We start from the raw sequence: 21034 nt of genomic DNA, 5'->3' as shown, positions 1-21034 counted from the left end.
TCTTTAAACCATGCAACATTACATGCACCTCTAACTCGTCTGTCTCCCACACCCATGCTGCTTTGGTCCAACATCTAATCTTTCTTTTGCTCATCTTGACCTGGGAGCGATAAGGACAAGCTGACAAGATCAGCTGCATGTTACTGTCTGTTAACTGCTCTCGCTAACTTGCTGCTGTGTTCTCATCAGTGTGCCCCTTTTTTTCCACTCTGTTGCTCTTCTATCCCCTGTGCCTCTGTTTTGTAGGAAACTGATTTAAATCATGTTCACTGGCTGACCTCATGTCAAGATATGCAGGAGCGACGCTGAGTCGGTGTTGGAAGGGGAGACGGGGAGAGAGCGTGAGGGAAGGAGGTGAACGTTAAATAGACTGAAGGCTAAGGTGCAACCAGAAGCATAGACGGTCCTGAAGCTCTTAGCATATTCAAGTACTATGGCACAGTCCTCCAACAATATAAAAGACACAAAAACAAACTAACGAGCAGAAGGCGAGATCACTATACCATAGGAAAATGACTCACTCAGTGTGTATAATCAAACCAACAAACCAGTAATGAATTAATACGTAACAGGGATTTAATTATATGAACATGTGTGCATGAGTCACCCCTCTTTTCTTTACATTTTGCACAAAAAATGGGAAATAAGTGCAGTAATTTATTGAAACCATAAAACTTAAATCCTTTTTGTGCCGATTCATTACCATTGTTGTCTTTTAAAGTGTCTGTTTGCTCAGTTTTGTAAGCAGAAGCAGTTGTGTTCAGCTTCAGTTCACACTGTTGAATTAGAAACCTGATTTAAAGCAATGGAAAAAGCAATGAAAGGGTCACAGGAATTTATACAACTGATTTGGTAAAAGCATAATAAAAAATATTGCTGTAGCTCTCACTAACAGTTTGCATTCTGTATGCCATCACTGGCTTCCTGATCTGGCACACAAATAACAAAACATAGCATTTTCATGTAAATGGGAAAATTGGGAAGACCTACTGTGCAAGAGGAATTGGTAGATTGTATTATGAAAAAGATTGACGATGATACAAGGAAAAAAAGATATTTGTTGTGTTTACTGGATGATGTGTTTAAAAGATTGAGTCTGTGTGCAGTTATGTATTTATTCTTTTATGTCTTCTGTGTTGTTGCAGAAGTTCCTCCGTACTGCTTCGTTTCTAGATTAAAACAACTGGGAGATCAAAGGGTCTCATTTGGAAGCAGCTACAAATCCCACAAAAAGTGGCTATATGTCTCCATAATAAGCTCCTCGTTTGGCCATTTTTATCTAAGATCTGGTATATTTTAACTGTAAAACCATATAACTGTAGATGTGCCTTTTTAATGCCAATTCGTTGCCACTGTTGGCTTTTAAAGTTCCCACTTTGTTCATTTTTATAAGCAAAAGCTATTGTGTTCAGTTTGACTTCTCATTGTTGAATAGGAAACATGTTTTAATGGTGGAAAAAGCAGTCAAATGGTCACAGGAACTTATAAAACCAATCTGGCTAAAAACTTTAAAAGCTTTTTCTTTTTTGGACTCGCATATGCTGACCTGCTCTCCTACCTCGTTCTGAAAGAACATCCATTTTTAGGGCGGTCAGATAGAATAAGGCTAATCGGTAACACAGGATGCCCTTTATGTGTGTGTGTGTGTGTGTGTGTGTCCACATCTCTGTTTTAGTGCCTTTGCTTTTGGTCAATTTTATTCATGCGGCTCATGCATGACTCACATTTACACACTCCCTGTCTCTCTTGTGGTGTGTGAAATCATAGTCAGTGGTTTGGTTTGATGTTTACAAGGCTGTACAACAGAAAGCTCCCTAGAGCATTAGCAGATCTTAAGACTTAAGAGGTCCTTTTCATCAGTGGTCTCCTTTGTGTCGCTATCTTTCTCCATTTTACCATTTACATTTCTTTTTCCAGTCTTGTCTTCATTTTTTTCCTACTGTGCTTTTCTATTAAGTGTTTTTGCTTTGTTAAGTTCAAACTTTATTTGACCTTCTCACAGTTTTGGTCTCATATGCGGATACATGCATTCAGAGTAACCTTTGTGAACAGTTGGTAAGCAGCCCTGACAGTGAGATGGATGATGGATTTTGGGATTCTTGACAGGATAGGACAATGATATTGCTCTCTGCTCAAAAACACACACAAAAAAATGAAGTAGCACTTTGTAATAAACAGGTTCCCTGCCAAATAATATCAGGATATTCAAAGTTTGGGTTTTTTCTTCCTCTTTCATTTTCAGAATTTCATCCTCTTCATTCAAAAGCTCCACACACATATTCGCCTTTGTTGTTAAGTAAAGGTCACACTGGTTTCTACATGCCATTCAAGACTGGCAATGGATGTTTGTGGGCAGGAGTGTTGGACAAAAATGTATTTCAATAGGTAGTTGGCAGTAGATTTTTTTAATTAACAAAGGATTTATAAATTGCAGCTAAAGCCTATTATAGATATAGATATAGATAGATATATAGTCTAAATAATGCACCATTAGGGAACATTTAGGTTACCAAGCCTTTAAAAATTCATATGAATGCAACAGAGTCCAGGGGCATGTTCAGAAGGGGGGCATAGGGTGCCCCCAGCCCTTGGCTCTGTCGACGTGGTGTTAGCATGTAGCTGAGTTTGCTTGCAAAGCTGCAGAGTCATGGAAGGGGCTGTAATCATGTTGTTTTTCTCTGTGAGGCACCAAAGCTAAAATCCATTCACAGTATTATTAGTAGTATTACTTACTCTTATGCTCATGCTAGTCTGATGTAGGGTTAAAAACTTCCTGAATTGGTAATAGTTGAGGGATTGGAGGGCTTGTTAGATTAAATGATCTTAAAGGTTAGAACTGAGATGGACACAAATTGAAAATACATGTTTCTGTTACTGTTGCTGGAAATGCAATACAGCAATACACGGGCATTTACCTTTCTGTATGTTTCTTCTCATATAACACAGACAAGAAATTTCTAGAATCTAAACTTTCATGCCACCCACAGTGGAGTAACTGTAAGACTACAAAAACCAGATTGTTGAGACAAACAGCCCAATAAAATGGCAGCAGGCTTGGCAGAATGTGTTTTATGCTTTTTTGTGCGTGTGTTTCTCATTTGAGACCAAGAATATGGGGATGCAGACATTGTTTTGTGCCGTTGCTTCTTTATATCTGCATTTTTTAATAATGCACGATTAAAGAACAGCAGAGTCTCCGCCATCTGCATGAGCCCCTCGTGCTACAGTTAATCACAGATTTAGAGCGAATAAACTCATATGGCTGGCCTCATTCCTTTCATCATATATAACATTTTCTTTCCCTGCAAGGCTTCTCTCTTCTAGCGTGTTCTAGTGTAATCAAATGTGGCTTTTGGTGTCATTTATTTGCCTACCTAACACTTATTGCAAGTACGTTCACATTAGCATTAGTTCGTTTTTGGCTGCCACAATGTGTAATACTTCTAAATACATTCCATATATGAACTGAAAGGCAAAAACTGCATTTCAGGAGTCTTTTGTAAATATTATAAAAAATCTAATTATGCTCACCCAAATTGTCATTTTTTTTCCTGCTGTTGTTTTATTTGATTTGATTTCTGCTCATTTTCCTCTTCAGTGGGTCCATAAACGCTCTAATGCATTTCTGTGATTACTTAATGCACACTGAACTGCTTAAGTGTGAAATGTGCTGCACATATTGCCTTGGCCTTTAACTGCAAAGTTAACACTTTTGATCGATGCTCTTTCAGCGACTCGGACCACTCATGTTCAGAAAGTATAGCCAAAAGGTCCACTAATGCATACAAGGCCAAGTACTTCTGCCGCCATGTTTTTTCTTCTCACACAAAGCATTTACAGTGAGTGCTTCTACGTAGCAGCTGTAGGGTGATGCAGTGAAGTCATTCTTTTACTAGATTTACTAGGATTAAGTATTAGTAAGGTGGACCTTGAGCAAGTTCCTGAATCTATAGTAGCTGCAGAGGTGTTATTATATACCTGACCTTGTGCTCTAGCTGGTGAGACTCACACTGACTGAAACGTAATGTCAATACAGTCTTATATCATTATTTTTTTCTGTGCATCCTGCCAGAACATTGAGTACGCTGACATTTTCTTCAGTCACTCAAAGGTGGGCCGGGTTGCTTTTGAACTTTAAAGTGCTTATCTAGAACCTCCTGCTCAGCAATACCTGCCCCAGAATCTCAATTCCTTTCACCCAGGCCACACACATATTATGTGTCAACTGTATCAGGCCAGAGCTCATATGCCATTCAGTATTCTGAATCAGCTCTTTTTTAAATGTTTATTTTTGTCTCTCATCTTTCTAACCTTTGTACCACAGCAAAAGTGAACATTATGTCTCAATAACAGATCTGCCCTCCAATATCCTTTTATATCCAGTTGCAGCCACCTGCCGTGAACGCGGGTATTAAAAGCAACAAAATCACACACAGTTGCTTCAGTTTTATTGGTTAATGAAAACAGGGCTATCTGCCTGGCATTTGCCAGGACATTAAAATATAAGGTAGCATTTATACGTAACCTTAAATTTTAATGTCCTCATAAGGGTAGGGTAGGGTCTAAACATGGCAAGCATTCAGATATTGTAAGCAAACACATGAACAGCTTGTTTCCTCTAATACAGAAAAAAAGGCTTTTTTTGAAACCCAAGCCCAACTGACTTATCAGTAGGCTGATATTATTGGCTGATAGTACCCACGTGACGATCTATTGATGTCGGCATTTATAACAGCTATAAATGTACATTTAAAAAGTATCATATGCTTTTTACTCTAGCACCTATTCAGCTCGACTTGACGACCCCGCCTCAATGTGGGTGGGCTCGTCATATAACAATGACAGAAACACAACACAATAATGGCGATGGTATACCTGCTGCTGAACCAATGGTAAACATCTACATCTCATCATTGGACCACAGCGTTGCCTCAATGCCAGGTTTCAAAAATGGCAGGTTTGATTCCTGTGAAGGAGTTGCTCTCAAGACGAACGTCATTTCCTGACCAATCAGTGAATTGCAGTCTAATGAGGGGACAATTTCAGACAATTTCCCCATATATAATTATAGAAAACTCTAAAAACCAAGTCAAGTCAAAACCCTCCAATCCAAGTGGAAATACTAGTGGAAATAAGAGGTTGTAGAAACAGCAGAAACACCCTTCAACATTATTATGAGTATTAATGTTGCATGGTTTGTCCATCAGAGGGCCCTCTACAACCTGTTGGCAACACGAGTTTTTGGAATGGCACAAATATAACAGCCAGCTGATCCGAGCAGAGTCAGGCAAACCATTTTATTTATTACATGTCTAAAAATATACATCTGAATATCAGATTTTTACATCACCAAATATCAGTTAAATGGGTCCTAAAAATCCTATTTTTATGTTTTACCTAATGCTGCAACAGGAACCTATTCTCTACAGTTTGTTGAAGTTCTATTAATAGAAAAAAAGACCAAAAGATTTTCCCACTGACAGTGGTTGTCTTGCCATAACTCCTCGTTGCTCCTTCCTGATGAGTAGTGATCTAGCCATTAAAACCGTTAAAAAACAGATTTGTCAGACCAGCCATCAGTTCACGGAAGTAGAGGGTTTGAGCTGAAATGGATACCTGAGAGTGACGCACTGAGAGAAAAAGGAAGAGGATGGATTTAGCTGCAATTTAAACTCATGATACACAAGATGAAAATAACCTTCAGAAAGTTTTCAAAATAAAATTGACAGAGCATATCTAAATTAATCGTGGTAAAGGACTCTTGCAGTGGATGTTTCGACCTGTCATAAAAGCATTTATATTTTTAAAAATGATTGCATTCCATATACACAGGAAACATCCAGGATCCTAATATTGTGCTGACGGGCTCATTGTCAGAGCTTACCGAGCGAACAGCTGGACCTGAGCCACTGTTAATGATATTTGTTTTATTATAAAACAATGAGCCAGGGTGGAGATTCCCCACACTGTCGTCTACTGTCATTTACACCAAATACAGGGAAATTACAAGTGAAATTGCAACCCCCCCCATCATGCAATTAAAAAATGCTGACAAATAGTGTCTAAATTTCTGTTAAGAGAAGGAAAGCAATTTCTCATTTGTTGTAAGTTAGACTGCACAAACAGTTGCACAGAAGCACAAAGGTTTTTTTAATCCTAAATATGCAAATAAGTAGAGATCAAACTGAAGACGGTCCCAACATCTTTAGGACACTTGAATATTTTCAGGTGTCTGGAGTGACGATTAAGCTCTGTGTCGTCTGTTTCCCTTCCAGGACTGGCTGAGTAAGTTTGGGTACCTCCCACCGCCCGATCCTGTGACTGGCCAGCTTCAGACCAAGGAGGCCCTGACCAAGGCTATCAAAGCCATGCAGAAGTTTGGAGGGCTTAAGGAGACTGGAGTGTTGGGTATGTGGCTAGTTTGATTGCAAAGCTCTGCTCTATGGAAGGATCACTATGGCTGGTTTTATATGTTCACTGACGCCAGCGTATGTAAGAGTAAACGCCTGCGGAGGAAAATATAAGGTATGCCTTACAATAGAACGCATTCCTACCAACAGAAAAGCAAAAGAGGTGAATCAATAACACTTTGACACAATAACCGCCGAACAATAAAAAGGTATTTCAGTTCTTATGTATTGAAAAGCATTAGATTGCACAGCTGTCTCCACGTCATGAGACACCTTGTAAGCATAAATCATTCTTACTGCCGCACCACACAAAGCAGAATTACAGTACTGCTATGTACCTACTGTACTGTATGTGATTGATAACACTGGTATGTCTGAAGCGGAGCAGTATATTGATTAGTGTGGGTTTTACTGTTCGCTCTCATGCGCTGCACTCATGGTTTCCCGCGGTGCATATTGGCGGTCTCACTCACTCGCACAGACGGCAATTCTCCTCTACAAACAAAATTCTTTACAAGGCTGCTCCCTCGCAGATACACAAATATAGAAGGTAGAGAACAGGATACTGTATGTGAATAATTTGCTAGCCTAAAGCGCTGGTTCTCAAACTGTGGGGCGTGGACAGCCAGCTGAGGAACATGATGTGACGCTAGGGTGAAGCTGAACATATTTAATGAATATTTATTTCAGTAAGACTCAATAATTTTTGGTAATTATCAGTAAAATGCCCTTTTTTTCTGCTTCCGTAGTGGGGAATGCCAGAAATAACTGCGGATGTGAAGGATGTTAAACTCCTTTCTGGCATGAGATACAGTCAATCAATCTTTATTAGAAACTCAAGATCCAGAGTTTTAAAAAAAAATGTATAAAGAAAAGAATCAGTGTCCTAGAAAAATACATAAAGTTACATAATACTGTTTGGTAACTTTGCGGTTATCTGTTATTCAGACAAAGCATCACAGTTTCATTCAGACATACCCTCTACTTTATCAGAGATAGCTCCAGTGCAGGCACGGCATTTCCTATACTCGCAAGATTGAACAGATGGTTCAGGTATCAGCACAATCCATTTTAGTGTCTCGTCACTGTGCAGAAATGCTGCTGTGGTTGTGGTGGAATAAAATGAGAAATGGGGTTCAAAACTTGTGTGACAGGTGCCTTCTCCTGGATGTCCATCCGAGTAATCTCCACGGGCCGCTCCAGCGTCTTGGCTCCGAGTCCGGACAGCCTCTCTTTCTTAAAGTGGCCAAAAGGCCGTACACGTTCTTGGAGGCCTGCTGACGTCTGAAATGCAGATCATGACTGCGCTACATGCATATCCATAAATCTCACTAGTTCTGACATAATAGGTTTGCCATCACGACTTTTACTGAGTAAATGTCTGAAGGGGAAGTCGGAGAGCATGTATATGTTTTGGCCCAAATGGCTTCTTGCAGCCTTTTGTTCAGTCAGCTGTGTATGTATATGTGCTCATACAGTGTAACATGACTCTCAACTACTGAAGCATTCATTTTCAAACAGATGTTGAACCGTGATGGATCAGATGTCCTTATACATGCGCTACATAGGCAAGCATAAAATGCATTCATACACTAGCTAATTAGTTTTCTCTAAAAATAACATGGTAACTAAGGCATGTATTTGAATTAGTTTATGTATGTGCATGTATCTCTTCTGTCCTGCAGACCAAGAAACACTAGGTCTGATGAAAACACCCAGATGTTCTCTGCCTGACGTGTCCGACACAGAGGGGACCGTGGGACGCAGGAAACGAAGCTTGAACCCTCAGAACAAATGGAACAAGAGACATCTATCCTGGAGGTAGGGAAAATTAAAACACCCTCTACAGGACGCTTTAAGGTCACACCGGCGAGTCCACAGACGGTGAATCCTTAGTTTCATTCCCATTGAGAGTAGCTATGTTAAGGCAGTAATGTATAATACAAATATGAAACCTAAATAGGAATCACCCAAATGATCAAAATAAATTCCCTATTTCTTCAGATGTGATGCTTTTATGCTATCTGTCTGTAACCATATAGATAAATATTAGGTTTAAAGGATTTTTAGAGGTTTGTATGAATTTCGAGTCCTGCAAATGATGCATGATCCTTTTTTTTAGTACCTAGACCTTATACTGTAAACGGTTACTAACCACTGAAAGCTTAGAAGTGCATCCAGCTCATGAGGCTGGAAGGAACATGCCACTGGAAACATTTGCTACTTATATTTGACTGTTTTAACTATAATATAGTAAAAATCCTCACTCAGTCTATTTAAAAGGATTTCCCATGTGTGCGTGCTTTAATAGTACAGATTAGATGTCCCTTATTAAAGTGGAAAACTTTGGTTTGTTTAATTTACTGAGAGTATTTTGTAAAAAAAAAAATTAAAAACACAGCGAACTTAATATAATCAGCAAACGTGTCTTTCTTATTAGATCATACACAAAGAAACCTTTGTGTAAATTATTTATAAAGTTTTCATAAATCAGACAGGGCTTTTATTTTTTTTAAGTCTTCAGATTTAATACCGATGTCTTTTTTATAATTCCTAAAGAGAAGGGTCACAGTCTGCTGTTTATACAGTACATGATAAGATAATATGGGCATGTTAAAAGCAGCTGGGCCATCTGTCGGAGATCCAGCTTAGTGTTAAACAGCAGAGGAGGAGGCTGTGAAACATATGGTTGGCCTGAGCTGGTTCGCACATGCCATCGGGAGATGATCTAAGGTAGGTGGTGTGTCAGCCGGTTTGTTTTAATCTGTGTGTGCTGTGCAGCAATAGACATCAACCTAAAGAGCAGTGCAGGGGAAGAAAAAACAAATAAATAAACATTTAGTACTACATATGCACACATAAACAAAGAGTAACGCCCGCACTCTTCACTCCCATGTGTGGCTGGATTTTTTTTTCCCTTTAGTGATGGGAGGTCTTTTGATAAATATCCCCAATCCACCCTCTGCTTATTCTCACCCACTGATATCGCTGTGATATTAGCCTGCAGTGAAGCTGCTGATGGAAGGAGTCACTCTTCAGCCAAATTATTTAATGCGGTAACTTGCAAATTTGTGAAATTTAGCTTCTGTGTGACATCGTCAAATGGTTTTGATTCTGTTTTTGACATACATGACATTTTGGCGACGCTATACTTTATTATATAGAGTTGGAATGGAGGTTGTGGAGTTGCCAGTCTAAGTATTAATATTTTAAAATGAAAGAGAATAAAAAATAAAAATTTGTCACAGTTTATCAGTAGAAATGTCTTAAAACTGCATTCTGTCTAATAGCCAGCAGGGGGAGACTCTTCTGCCTGCAAAAAGAAGTCAGTTTGTATAAAAGTCTGAGGGAAAATGACTCCACTGCTCTCTTAATCTATTATTAATGCATTCATGTCCACTGAGTTTCAAGGCTTAATTGACACAGAATGAGATTCAGTTTGTAAATTGCGGCCCGGTTTAGGTAAAAACAGGTGAGAAGCTTTGTGACTAAGCATGCTTTTCCTTCCCTTGATGGCCTAACTGCTCAAATCAAGGCTTTTCAAAAGATCCACACACCAATGAGCAGCATCAAGGTGGCTGCGTGAACTTAAAATACAGTCTATGCACGTAGTACAAGTAACCATGTAGTCGTGTTATTTCTAGACATGATTTTACTCTGCGTCATAGAGCTTGAGAACAGGCTCAATAGCAGATGAGGCAGGTACTGCTTTGTACTACTTTCGTAGGATTTTGCAGGTACAAACAGTTTTTTGACAGCTGATTTCTAAATATTTCTAATAATTAAATAAATACAACATAAATATCAGTATGTGCTTATGAATAAAGTAGCAAAATATATGTGAATGTTAATCAAGGGTAGCATTGATCTGTTGGGTAAACAACTGTTGGTTGGCAAAGTGTTTTTATGTAACTTAGCATACAGTAGTTATACGTTTTGGTTTAGGGAGAGTGTGGCATGCAGGACAGATGGGCCAAAGCATCCTGTAGAAGGATGATGAAACAGGCAGGGTAATAGATCTAAGTTAGGACAGAAGGAAAGCAAAATGAAGCAAGAGGTGGTTGGAAAGCGGGACATCAGGGCACTTGAGGATTGAAGAAACAGGTCGATAAGCAGGACTTTTTTCACTGATGGGAGGGCTGAGCGAGCAAAAGGGACTGTGAGTGAGCCGTGATACTTAATGGCAGAACAGAAAGTAAAGCAGTGCATAAAACAGAGTTAGCAAGATGAAGATGGCTGTGTAATCGCGAGCTGCACAGTGAAGTATGTGATTATAACCAATCCAATCCTGTCATCCATCCTTTTTCTTAGCTGCATATCCAGTTCAGGGTCATGGGTGGGCTCGAGTGTATCCCAGCTGTCACTGGCATCCCTGGATAGCTCGTCAATATAATTATTTTTTCAAAGATTAGCTTTTATCTAAACTTTATGAAGAAATCTTTATATTTTCACCGTGTGGTAGTGTGGCCGTAGATGTAGACCAGTCGATCCATCAGCCTTTTCCCTACGCCCACAGTAAGGCTGATGTTTGTGTTTAGGAAAGAATTTTTTGTTTGTTTGTTTGATTAGAAATGAACTATGATAAATTTAGTGAGTCATTTATTTGGATTCCACCAGTGAAGTAGTGCCGCGTAGCCAGCCCACATTTCAAAAGGTGTAAGAGCCAAATTTGACGTAGTGTTACATTTCCAAAAAGTGAAAAGTGTAATTTCCGTGGAAGAAAGCTGTGCCGGGAACTTTCCACTTTGCTACATTAATAACAGATTACTACCTCAAGTTGATGTTGGAAAATCATCCAAACTTTATTCCCAGGGATTACAGGTCTGGTTTATCCAGCCAGGATCAGCTGAGGAACGTAAGCTTCTTCAGCAGGTTTGTGGCAGCAAAAGCAGCTGCTCAGACTGCAAGACGGATGAGTTCAGGCGGATGAATCACTTGTCACCGTAGGCAGAATGGTTACAGCTTTTTGATAACAAATTACCTGGTGACTTTGTCCCTGTGGCATCTCCTTGTTGAAATAATCCTCAAGTCACTCGCGGCTTTCGGTCAGAGATACAGCCTTTTTTCAGGGGTGGGGTGGGTGAGGATGTAACTGCACATGGGTGGGTGGTTTAGGGGGGCAAGTGGGGTGGGGGTGGTCCGCATAAGGTCTCAGATGACCTGGAAAAAGCAGTTGGCAGCAATCCAGCAGCACACCACATTGAAACCATGGAGTCAACATCTGCTTCAGGGGACCGGCGCATAGCCGTGAGGTCCTGCTGTTTTATGACTGGAACATTTTTGCTTTTTTTCACATCACTCAGTCCCTCTTTTTACTCTGCTTCTCTCCATCCTGCTGCTGCAAACCTTCTGCTGTCAATCACCTGCTTTATGCTGCCTTCAGCCTGGCCCTAGTTGGCTCTGTGAAATAAGGCAGCTTCTTTTTCAGTCCAGTGAAGCCACCTTTCTACTCGCAGCTCTCACATTTGTGTAGCACCATAACGCGGCCAAGATGTACTGAAAATTGAGATGTACAGACTTGGTGTCTTTTAAAAAGAAGAGGAAAAGAAAAAAGAAAAGAAACAGCCTCTGGCTTCTGCCAAGAAACAGATGGGGCAATTATTCAGGTTTTATTATAAATGCCTGTGGATTATTTGTTGATTTCAGATTCATTCACATCTAAAGAGGCTTCCATATTGCATGGTTTATCAATAAAGCTACACAGTAAATTGATATAATATTCTATATAGAACGACTGCCTCAGGCATTCGAGTTACCACAGGGATTTTTCATCCAGGTATTTAGCTTAATGCAAAAAATGCATGGATCACTGCTTGCTTCTGTATTGATTTGTGCGCCAACTTTTCCTTTTTTGCCGTGAAACTATGCTGCTTATAATTATCCGACTTGGAAAATCACAAATTCAAACAGTCGGGCAGTCACATTTTTTGCCATCTCTGTTTAGCACCAAGGTCACCGTTTTGACTCGAGAACATTTAGATTCATCGCCGATAAATGAAGCAAAGAGTCACTGTCACAGTCACTTGTGCCTTGATGGGATCTTAAACAATTAAAAACTCTAAAACACTGTTAAAGCAGAATCTCAATATAAAAAGGCAATATATTGAAATTGAACTTCCTTTTTTCTCAGTCCAGTATTACTCTGGGACAATATTGCATAATGGAGTTTGTAATGGCAAAACTAATTTCCTTCCTCATTACATATTTATGACTTAGATTCGCTAAAGACTTTGAAGAAATGCTATTTTACAAGCATTTTTCAAAGAATGAAGTTTTCCGTTTGCTAGATGAGATGTAAAGCTCGGAACTGGGAAAACATCTCAAATCCCCTCAACCATTTTATTTACATGGCATCCAGCAGGGTGATCACGTTACTCTGCAATGATTAACTTTTACATTTTCTTGTCATTATATCCATTATCTTAAATTATGAGAAGTTCATCTCACTGCAATACACATGGAGCCAATTAAAGACTTTAATGTATGTATAATATGTAGTATCTGTCATGGTTGGTGAATGATTTGAACCCAGGGTGCAGACCTGAAGCCAAAATTAACCCTTTATTTAAGTGAAATTGGGACGATCCAACAAGCAGCAGAAACCAAAATCAAATACTATTAGCAGGGGTAATTAGGTAATTAGTTAGTTAATTAGTTAATTAGCATGAGGCAATTACGAAAAGAAGGCACAGGTGAAGAGAGTCAATGAATGGGACAAGGGGAAGAAAATCCAAACACAATGCATAGAAGATTATCTGGTAAAAGACTGAAACAGGAAGTAACTAAACACGGTACAAGGAAGGGCGGGAAAAAAACCTCGGGGAAAAAAACAATAACTAAAACTACAAAAGGAAACTCATATCAAGAAAAATAGAAAATAAGGTTAGAATATGAAAAACAACAGATAGAACGGAACATACAAGGAATATAATAATGCACAAAACTAAAATATTAAACTCCAAGCTCGGGGTCAAAGACCTGCCAGTTATTTGCTGTTCTTCCCTGACCTCCTTAAACTACTTTTGAGCTGCTTGTGTTTTACTAGGAAGGTTTAAATTAAAACTAAATGCATTTACCACTAATGCAGAACTTAACAGTCTTGTTACTGATTTACAGGGAAAAAGTGTAACACTGAGCACGGCCCGCACTCAGGGTGTAATTCCCCTGTAATTTAATTGTCTTTGAAATTACAATGAAATTAAAGTTACTTACAAATATGCTAGAGTGAGGGGCTAACAACTAAGTTTATTTTACAGGAAACAATTTGTACAATTTCATGTTGATTTTGCAGAAAATCAGTCAATGTTTTCATAAATCACATGGTATATATGCCTAGGTTTACTATTATTACCACGAAACTGCACAGTACTTAGTAGTAACTACTTAAATTTACTTACAATTTAATTATTTTTTATTGCCTGTAAAATACATAAAGTTATGTGCTACTTAAAATTACTTAAAGTGTGACTGTTTTATTTGTTTCCTTTTATTATAGCTACCAAATTTACATATTTGTAGATGAAAATAATAATTATTATAAATTCATATCAAATCCATTGAAATTACTTTTAATTACAGGGAAATTACACCCTTTGTGTGGGCCATACTATAAAGTGTTACAAACTGAGCTTTACATATATATCTATTTAATGACTTTCCTTTTCTTACGACTTGGTAAATTGAAAATGTTCTTTTTAGATGGGAAATAAATCTCGAGTGCGAATACTTGAATGTCAGATTGGTGTTTGAAAAACTGTTTTAAAATTTTACAAAGTGTTTTAAGCAGTAATATTCTGTGTGCTTTTATGATTTAAACATGATCACATCTATAAATCTAATGACTGAATGCCTGAAGAAAAGCTTGGCTAATTGCATATATGATTTCTTTGCTTGCTCCCACTCGCTTCTCCATCATTCTTTCCCCTCTCTTTGTTTTCCCTTCTACTCTATCCTCTGCCCGCCACTTAAGCACCGCAGCAAAAGATCCACAGCCTGTCCAGCACTGCCTGCTCACGGTGCACTTTGATGTTAGCAGTTCTTTATAAACCTATTCTATTTGATTGATGTGAAAACGTCTGACAGTACACTCCGTTCTCAGGTATTTATTTGTGAGTCGATGATGCACACTCAGGAGCTCTGTTGCTGCTAAACAGCCCTTCAGCCGCTGAGCCTCTGATGACTACTGTTATACGCTGCTGCCAAAAACTCTTACATCTGCACTTTTTTGTTGTTGTTTTGTTTTTACAAACTGCTGGCTCATGCGCTTATCGCTCTGTAACTGCTCGTGAGTCACGGTCTGACGATTTCAAGAAAACAGACATTTACGGCGCGATCACACGGCCATTATCTTGATCATCCACAAGCTTGTTTTTTCAAAGCTGACCTGAAAAATCACTCAGTGATACGTGTGATTCCATTACTGCCCTTAAAATCCCAACCTGATGCTTTGAACACATTACACATTGAACACATCGGGCGGAATGGATCGTCGTTATATGTGAATATAGATAACACAATATATTGCACCCAGGCTACGACCTTTTCTTTTCTCAGATGGTGCCATTAATCTTAGCACTGCAGGGATTGGAAAGTGATGATAATAAGTCCTCCCTAAGGGAGACTGATCTCTTTACAGGTGGATGTGAGAATTGAAGTGTGGTTTAATGAGCAGCTGCGGCAGAATTAGTAATGAGTGTTGGCATAGCTTTTAGGTGGTGTTTGGGGCCATGTGGCAGCAGAGATGATGCCAAAAAAAAGTCTGTAGACCCCACAGCTACAAATAACAGCCAAAAGTGTGTTTCTATAATTTAATATCCTCCCTGCAATTAAAAAAAGGGGAAAAAAAGGAGGGCAAATGAAGAGTTTTTATCTCAGCTTATCTGATGGAGACGTACGTGTGTGTTTAATTTGTACGAAGATATATTAAAGAGTTTTAAAAAGTATATAAATTACACATTTCTAAGGTCCCTATAGTGCCCAGGCTCTTAACCTTTGGCTACAGTACTGTCACCATCAGTTTCAAAAACTCTATCAGTCAAAGACTGGCCTCCCCAGCTCCCCACAACATTACTGAAGCAGTGTAGGATCATCCTGACAGAGAACAAAGAAGGCCTGGAGAAGTATTCCTGAAGACTACTTAAAAAAATTACAAGATCTATACTGCAAATGTCTCAATAAATCATTGCATATATTTCCCATTTCCCTAACAAAATATAAAGAAATGAGGGGTGGCTCAAGACTTTTGCACACTATTGTAAAAGGAAAATAGTTACCCTCAAATTTTAATCTAAACATACTCAGTTTACACAGCTAATGAGCAAACTACCCAATAACTTACGATTTAAAGGAAAGTGATACATTAACCTTTAGCTGGGTGGAAAATCTGTGAATCTCCATTAGCTCTTGGAGGTAAATTTTCCTAAAAGTAAAGTTAAGCTTGGGTGTGTTGTAACTGTATCATAAACTGTATGATACACTGACGTGGATTTGTTGAGGCCAAGGTGTTTAATAAATATCATGTCTGAGTGAAGTTATTTGCTTTACTGAAATATAATCAATAAGGCTGTTAAAATCAAGGTGCACGTTTGGGATCCTGTCAGATCCGTGCCATGATCTGTAAAGATCATCATATTTAAGGGAAGCGCTACAGAGAAATGACAACCGCCTCATTTTTTATGCCCCTTTGCACCATACTGTATGTAAACACAAGCAGCACCCAGAGACTTCCTCAGTTCATCTGAGATGCTGGGCAGGAACGCTCTGACCTTGGTGGACTTACCTGCAATTAGCACATATACACAGACCCATGCACACTCACTCACTCACTTACAGCTCGATGCTACGCACACATTTGGATATTTGGACACTTACACACCGTCGCGCTTCCCCATCTTTCACTCTCACAAACATCCACCCGAACGCGCAGACATACACAATCACCCACCCTCGTCTGTTTGAATTAGGTCTAATAAGCAGGTGAATTGTCTGTGGAGGCTGAGCCATTTGCAGTGACCTTGGCTAACTGTGGTTAGCAGTGAGGCTCAGATGCTCAGGCAGCATGAATAAATGGACTGCACAGCCACATTTTCCCAAATAAATCAAGGCAAGAAAAATCCTGCACTACTGTACACTGCAAGTTTCCCCACAGAATAGATGATCCGATTAGATTTTGAGGTGACTTTGCTGCATACATTTGCATATTAATAAGAAAAATCCCATTTTCAAGCTGCTATTTCCTTATTGCTTTAAACATTGTTAATGCCGACCATGTGTTTTGCGACAACATGTTGATATAGACATATTTGGTAATTAATGCATTGACTAGCTGCGCTAATGAACCCATTCGCATCACTGGATGTGTTAAAGGCATTGTGATAACGGCAGAACAGGCAGCTCAAGTGTTCGCTGCAGTGAGGAGCAGGAGTAAATATCTCTTGATATGGGCTGAAACTATTAATGTTAGCTGTCAAATCCTCGAAGGGATTTCATCAGAGAGGTGTGATGTTATAGGTGATAGTTTCTGTTTTAGACTTAAAGGATAAACATGCTCCCTATTCATACTCATTTCTCCACTGGATATTTTTCCCCTGCCAAGTTACAAACCAAGGTGAATATATGTTTTCATATGTTTTGTGCGTGTAGTAGCAGGATCACACAAAAACACTACCAAACCGGCTCTCATGAAACGTGGTGGGAATGTGAAACAGGGAGAAAAGGAATCTGGATCACTTTTTTTTAAATGACAAGACATTGGTGTTGACTGAGGATGCACTTTCAGAGCGCTTTTCTAGTTTATACAAGGGTATAAAAAAAATCATTAAAGAGATTCAGTGCTATTAACCCTCTGAGCCTATTTTATAGTACTGCAGTTGTGTCCATTTACGTAGGTATTTGCCTACGTAGATGCTGTGCAGATGGTACTGTATGCAGCCTACGCAAACGTGCTTGTGTGCAGTTCTCCGAGGACCAAGATCAAATACTGATGCTGAAAGGTGGAAAGAACTACGGAGTTCACTGCGAACAGGAAAAGAGCGAATAGAATAAGAATAAGATTTATTTGGTGTTATTTTTTTAAACAGCTTGAAAAGCGCAGACTTGCCTGCATTGGGCACTTTTCATTGTTTTTTATCACTCATATTCATTTCAGCTGTTTTATAACTTTTTTCTCCTCCGCAGCTGGTCACTGTGAATCGCTACAACATGTAGACGACCGTCCGTAAACCAGCGCGTTAAGCTATGCATACGTAGGACCAACAAAAAAGCATGCTTAAACCACGAATCTTCATCGATGACCCAATCACAGTATGTGATGCAACATGGGGAAAAGGTCGAGAACTTTGATTTGTTTAAGCTAAAATTTAAATACATCTAAATTAACATGCCTAACAGCACAAATGCTTTCATTTATTTATCTTTTAGTTCATTTTCTATCAGTTTTGAACTTGATGATGTCAGACTGTATTGTGGATTAGTAATAGTGCGGATAAATAAAGTAAACGTAATTAAACGTACAATAAAAAACTTAAATAAAATTAAACTGGGTTTATTATTGAAACTTTTGATCAGTCACAATTAGCAGAGAGTTATGGCAACAGGCCAAAGAGCAATTTCTGCTATCTGATTGGCCAGGTCGTTCCCATCCATCCAGCCAGCCTATCCCAGCCACCACAGGGCGAGAGGTTTATTACACCCTGGACAGGTCACCAGCCTGTCGCAGTGCCAAAACTGTGTGTTGTTTATTTGGAATTTATGCATCAAAAACTGTTTTAGAAATCAAAATTTTCAGACATAGTTTTGAGATTTGCAGAGGCATCAATTTTTTTATTTTATTTTTTCCATAAAAGTCAGTTTTTCCCTGTCTCCAAAACATAGGGTTAGGTTTTGGGGCTAGGGGTGAGGTCATCAGCAGTGACTTAGACCTCAGGGTACTGAAAGCTTTAAAATGCAAAAAATCTTACCATACCTTAGCTTAGCCTAACTTTCTTTTCCTTTACTTTAGTTAAATTTGGCAGCTGTCCCCTTCAGATTAGTCTCCATGAGCACCTCTTAACCAGCACGTCTGCTATTTTTCATGCTGCTCCCAGAAGTTACAGAACTAATTATAGAGGACTGTAGTGGATTTGTACTGTGTATATTGCAGCTGTCATGACTGTAAGATTGAGAACCTCATGAGGAAATCATTTGTTACTTATACAGCTACCATTTTTTTGGTTGAAATTGTGCTTAATTAGGAGGCATGTTTATTACACTTCCTAGCCACATACTCAACTTTTAGCTCTGTTTTGTCCTCCACCAGCCATTGAAAAGAAGTAATATCTCAGTGCTACCGTTTATGTAGTGGGTTTTTAGAGCTTTCTTTGCTGAAAACAGCCTCGGCCAAACACAACACTATCAGAGCAGAGTGTAAACGCAACGGTAGAGTTGCCGGCTACAAAATAAAGTTTTATTGAACTAAAACTGTCTTGTCCATCATAGTACAAAACAAAAAATACCAGTCCAAATAAAGACTGGATAAAAGGTAAGCAGTGATAAATGAAAACAAAACTGAAACAGAACCTGCACATGTGTCTTGAGGAGTGATTTAAAGGATTAAAGAGACCTCGCTGCTGTGATTGCTGTGATCTCCTCTGGCAGGTGTTCAGGAGGTTGCCTGACTGTAAAGGTCCTGTGACCCTGAGCTATGAGCTGAATCGTCTGAACAGCTGCTTCTCCAGCTCATGTGGGGATGTGAGGACTGATTGTAGCTTGAAAGGTTTTGTGACTCAAGTTATCAGAAAACACTTAGCAGGTCCTGAGGAGAGCAAAGGCTTTAAGATGGGTGAAAAAAAGCTCTTATGAGGTCACAGTTTCAAACTTTGTTGGATATGTTTCCTATATTGATTCATTTTGACCGTGTACTTGCTGGGTCACAGGGCATAGTTGTTTTCCTAAGAGTAAAGGTAGCTACAGACCTTTCACACCATAGTGTGTAGAAATAGTACATCCATCCCGCATTCATGTTAAGCACTGAATGCTGTGCAAGCAGCATTTTGATATTATAGCTTGCTTGCTATAGAGAAATATAGATGAGCATATTTCTAACATAAAGTAGAAATATGCTCATTTAAACCAGTGCAGAAGCACTCGCCCCTAAATTCCCATTAATGTTTGAGTTAATAATGTTTAACCCAATGGAAAAGCCCTGCCAGAAATATTAACGGAGCCTCAGGAATGACTTTGTTTTGCTGGGAATATTAGCAAAAAACTCAGAAAAACAAAAGTACAATGAAAAAGAGGAAGGCTGGCATTAAAAAAACAAGTTTGAAAATCACTGCAGCAAAAAAACAACAACTTTGTTGTTCATTTATTTTTTTTTCCATTCGTAGAATTGTTAAACCGTAACATGAAACTTTATACCTTACCTGTATATAGACCCCATACATGAGGCTGTTTATTCTTTCAAAATGTTGAAGCATCGCATATCTTTTCTTCTCCTTGTAATAAAAAAAGAAAAAAAACTGTTACATTAATACATGATGCTTCTTTATGTTTGTTGATATCAGCTGAGAAAGCAGCCAAAGTATAGCTAAATTCTGAAAAAAACACTATACTGGAATAAATGTACTGAGATTTCACTGCTGTTATTCTGTGAAGCAGGAAAAGCCAAGGACCAAATCCTTTCATCAGAATTTGATACATTCGCATTATTGATGTAAATTAATGTGCGATATCCTTTGAAGTATATAAATAAATGAAATATGGCTTAACTTAAATTTTAGATGGAAAAAAAAGAGTGCAGAGTGCTTCATTTAGCACTCTTATGAGTTAGATTTAGTGTATTGGACTTTAATTTTCATAAAAACCAGAATAAAATGTTCTTCTTTCAAAGAAGAGAGTTCACTTTCCCAGAAAAATGTTCTAATCAATAACATTAAAGCTGTACTGAAAGTCGGATGAAAAGAGTCGCCTATCTTGGCAGAGAAACTGGGTATTTGTAATGTAGCACCTTTTGTACAGTACTATAAAGAGCAGCGACTCCACAGTGAAAAAGTAATGAAATGTTGCTGTAAATCATGAAAGATCAAAAAGGAGATTCTTTTGATTAGTCTGATTAGCAGAGTTCATAAAAACTATATTACTTTTCAGTATTTGACAGATATAAATGATATTTCTGTAAAACTTCTTCATGATGTGTAAAAAGAAAAAAGAAAGAAAAGAAATCTAATTCAGAAATCGATCGATTTCACACTCTTACTCAGCATATATGTGATCTCTGTTTTCTCTCACAGGGTCAGGACCTTTCCTAAGGATTCGGCTTTACTGGGCAGGGACACTGTTCGAGCTCTCATGTACTACGCCTTGAAGGTCTGGAGCGATATTGCGCCCCTTAACTTTCATGAGGTAGCTGGCAGTGATGCAGATATTCAAATCGACTTCACTAAGGCTGACCACAACGATGGATACCCTTTTGATGGGCCAGGTGGCACAGTGGCACATGCCTTTTTCCCTGGAGAGAGGTTTACTGCTGGGGATACACACTTTGATGATGACGAGGCCTGGACCTTCAGGTCACCAGGTAAGGAACACACTTTATTAGCTACATCTTTCACAGATGCTGCAGATTTGTTGGCTGCATTTGTTGGCCC

The 21034-nt window shown here is 38.8% G+C and overlaps 1 protein-coding gene and 1 long non-coding RNA gene across 3 annotated transcripts in view; one reads left to right on the top strand and one right to left on the bottom strand.

Moving 5' to 3' along the window:
- mmp17a (matrix metallopeptidase 17a) overlaps positions 1-21034 on the top strand; it is a 92541-nt gene that overhangs the window by 47453 nt on the left and 24054 nt on the right. The window contains exons 2-4 of the mRNA XM_003444397.5: positions 6276-6408; positions 8096-8231; positions 20678-20964. Coding sequence (XP_003444445.1) covers positions 6276-6408; positions 8096-8231; positions 20678-20964 — 556 coding nt within the window. The remainder of the gene's footprint in view (positions 1-6275; positions 6409-8095; positions 8232-20677; positions 20965-21034) is intronic.
- The window catches only part of LOC112847405 (uncharacterized), a 31381-nt gene that overhangs the window by 7479 nt on the left and 2868 nt on the right, over positions 1-21034 (bottom strand). Inside the window, exons 2-3 of one of the 2 annotated variants that reach the window (XR_003220943.1) lie at positions 19811-19882; positions 8241-9205 (exon numbers count right to left, since the gene is read on the bottom strand). This is a non-coding gene — a long non-coding RNA (uncharacterized LOC112847405). Of the gene's footprint in view, positions 1-8240; positions 9206-19810; positions 19883-21034 lie in introns of those variants that run through there. The other variant, XR_003220944.1, reaches the window with a different exon arrangement.

This window comes from Oreochromis niloticus, linkage group LG7 (genome assembly GCF_001858045.2).
Source record: "Oreochromis niloticus isolate F11D_XX linkage group LG7, O_niloticus_UMD_NMBU, whole genome shotgun sequence".
NCBI lineage: Eukaryota > Metazoa > Chordata > Actinopteri > Cichliformes > Cichlidae > Oreochromis > Oreochromis niloticus.
Note: the sequence above shows the minus strand (reverse complement) of the source record. Positions and strands in the feature narration are given on the sequence as shown.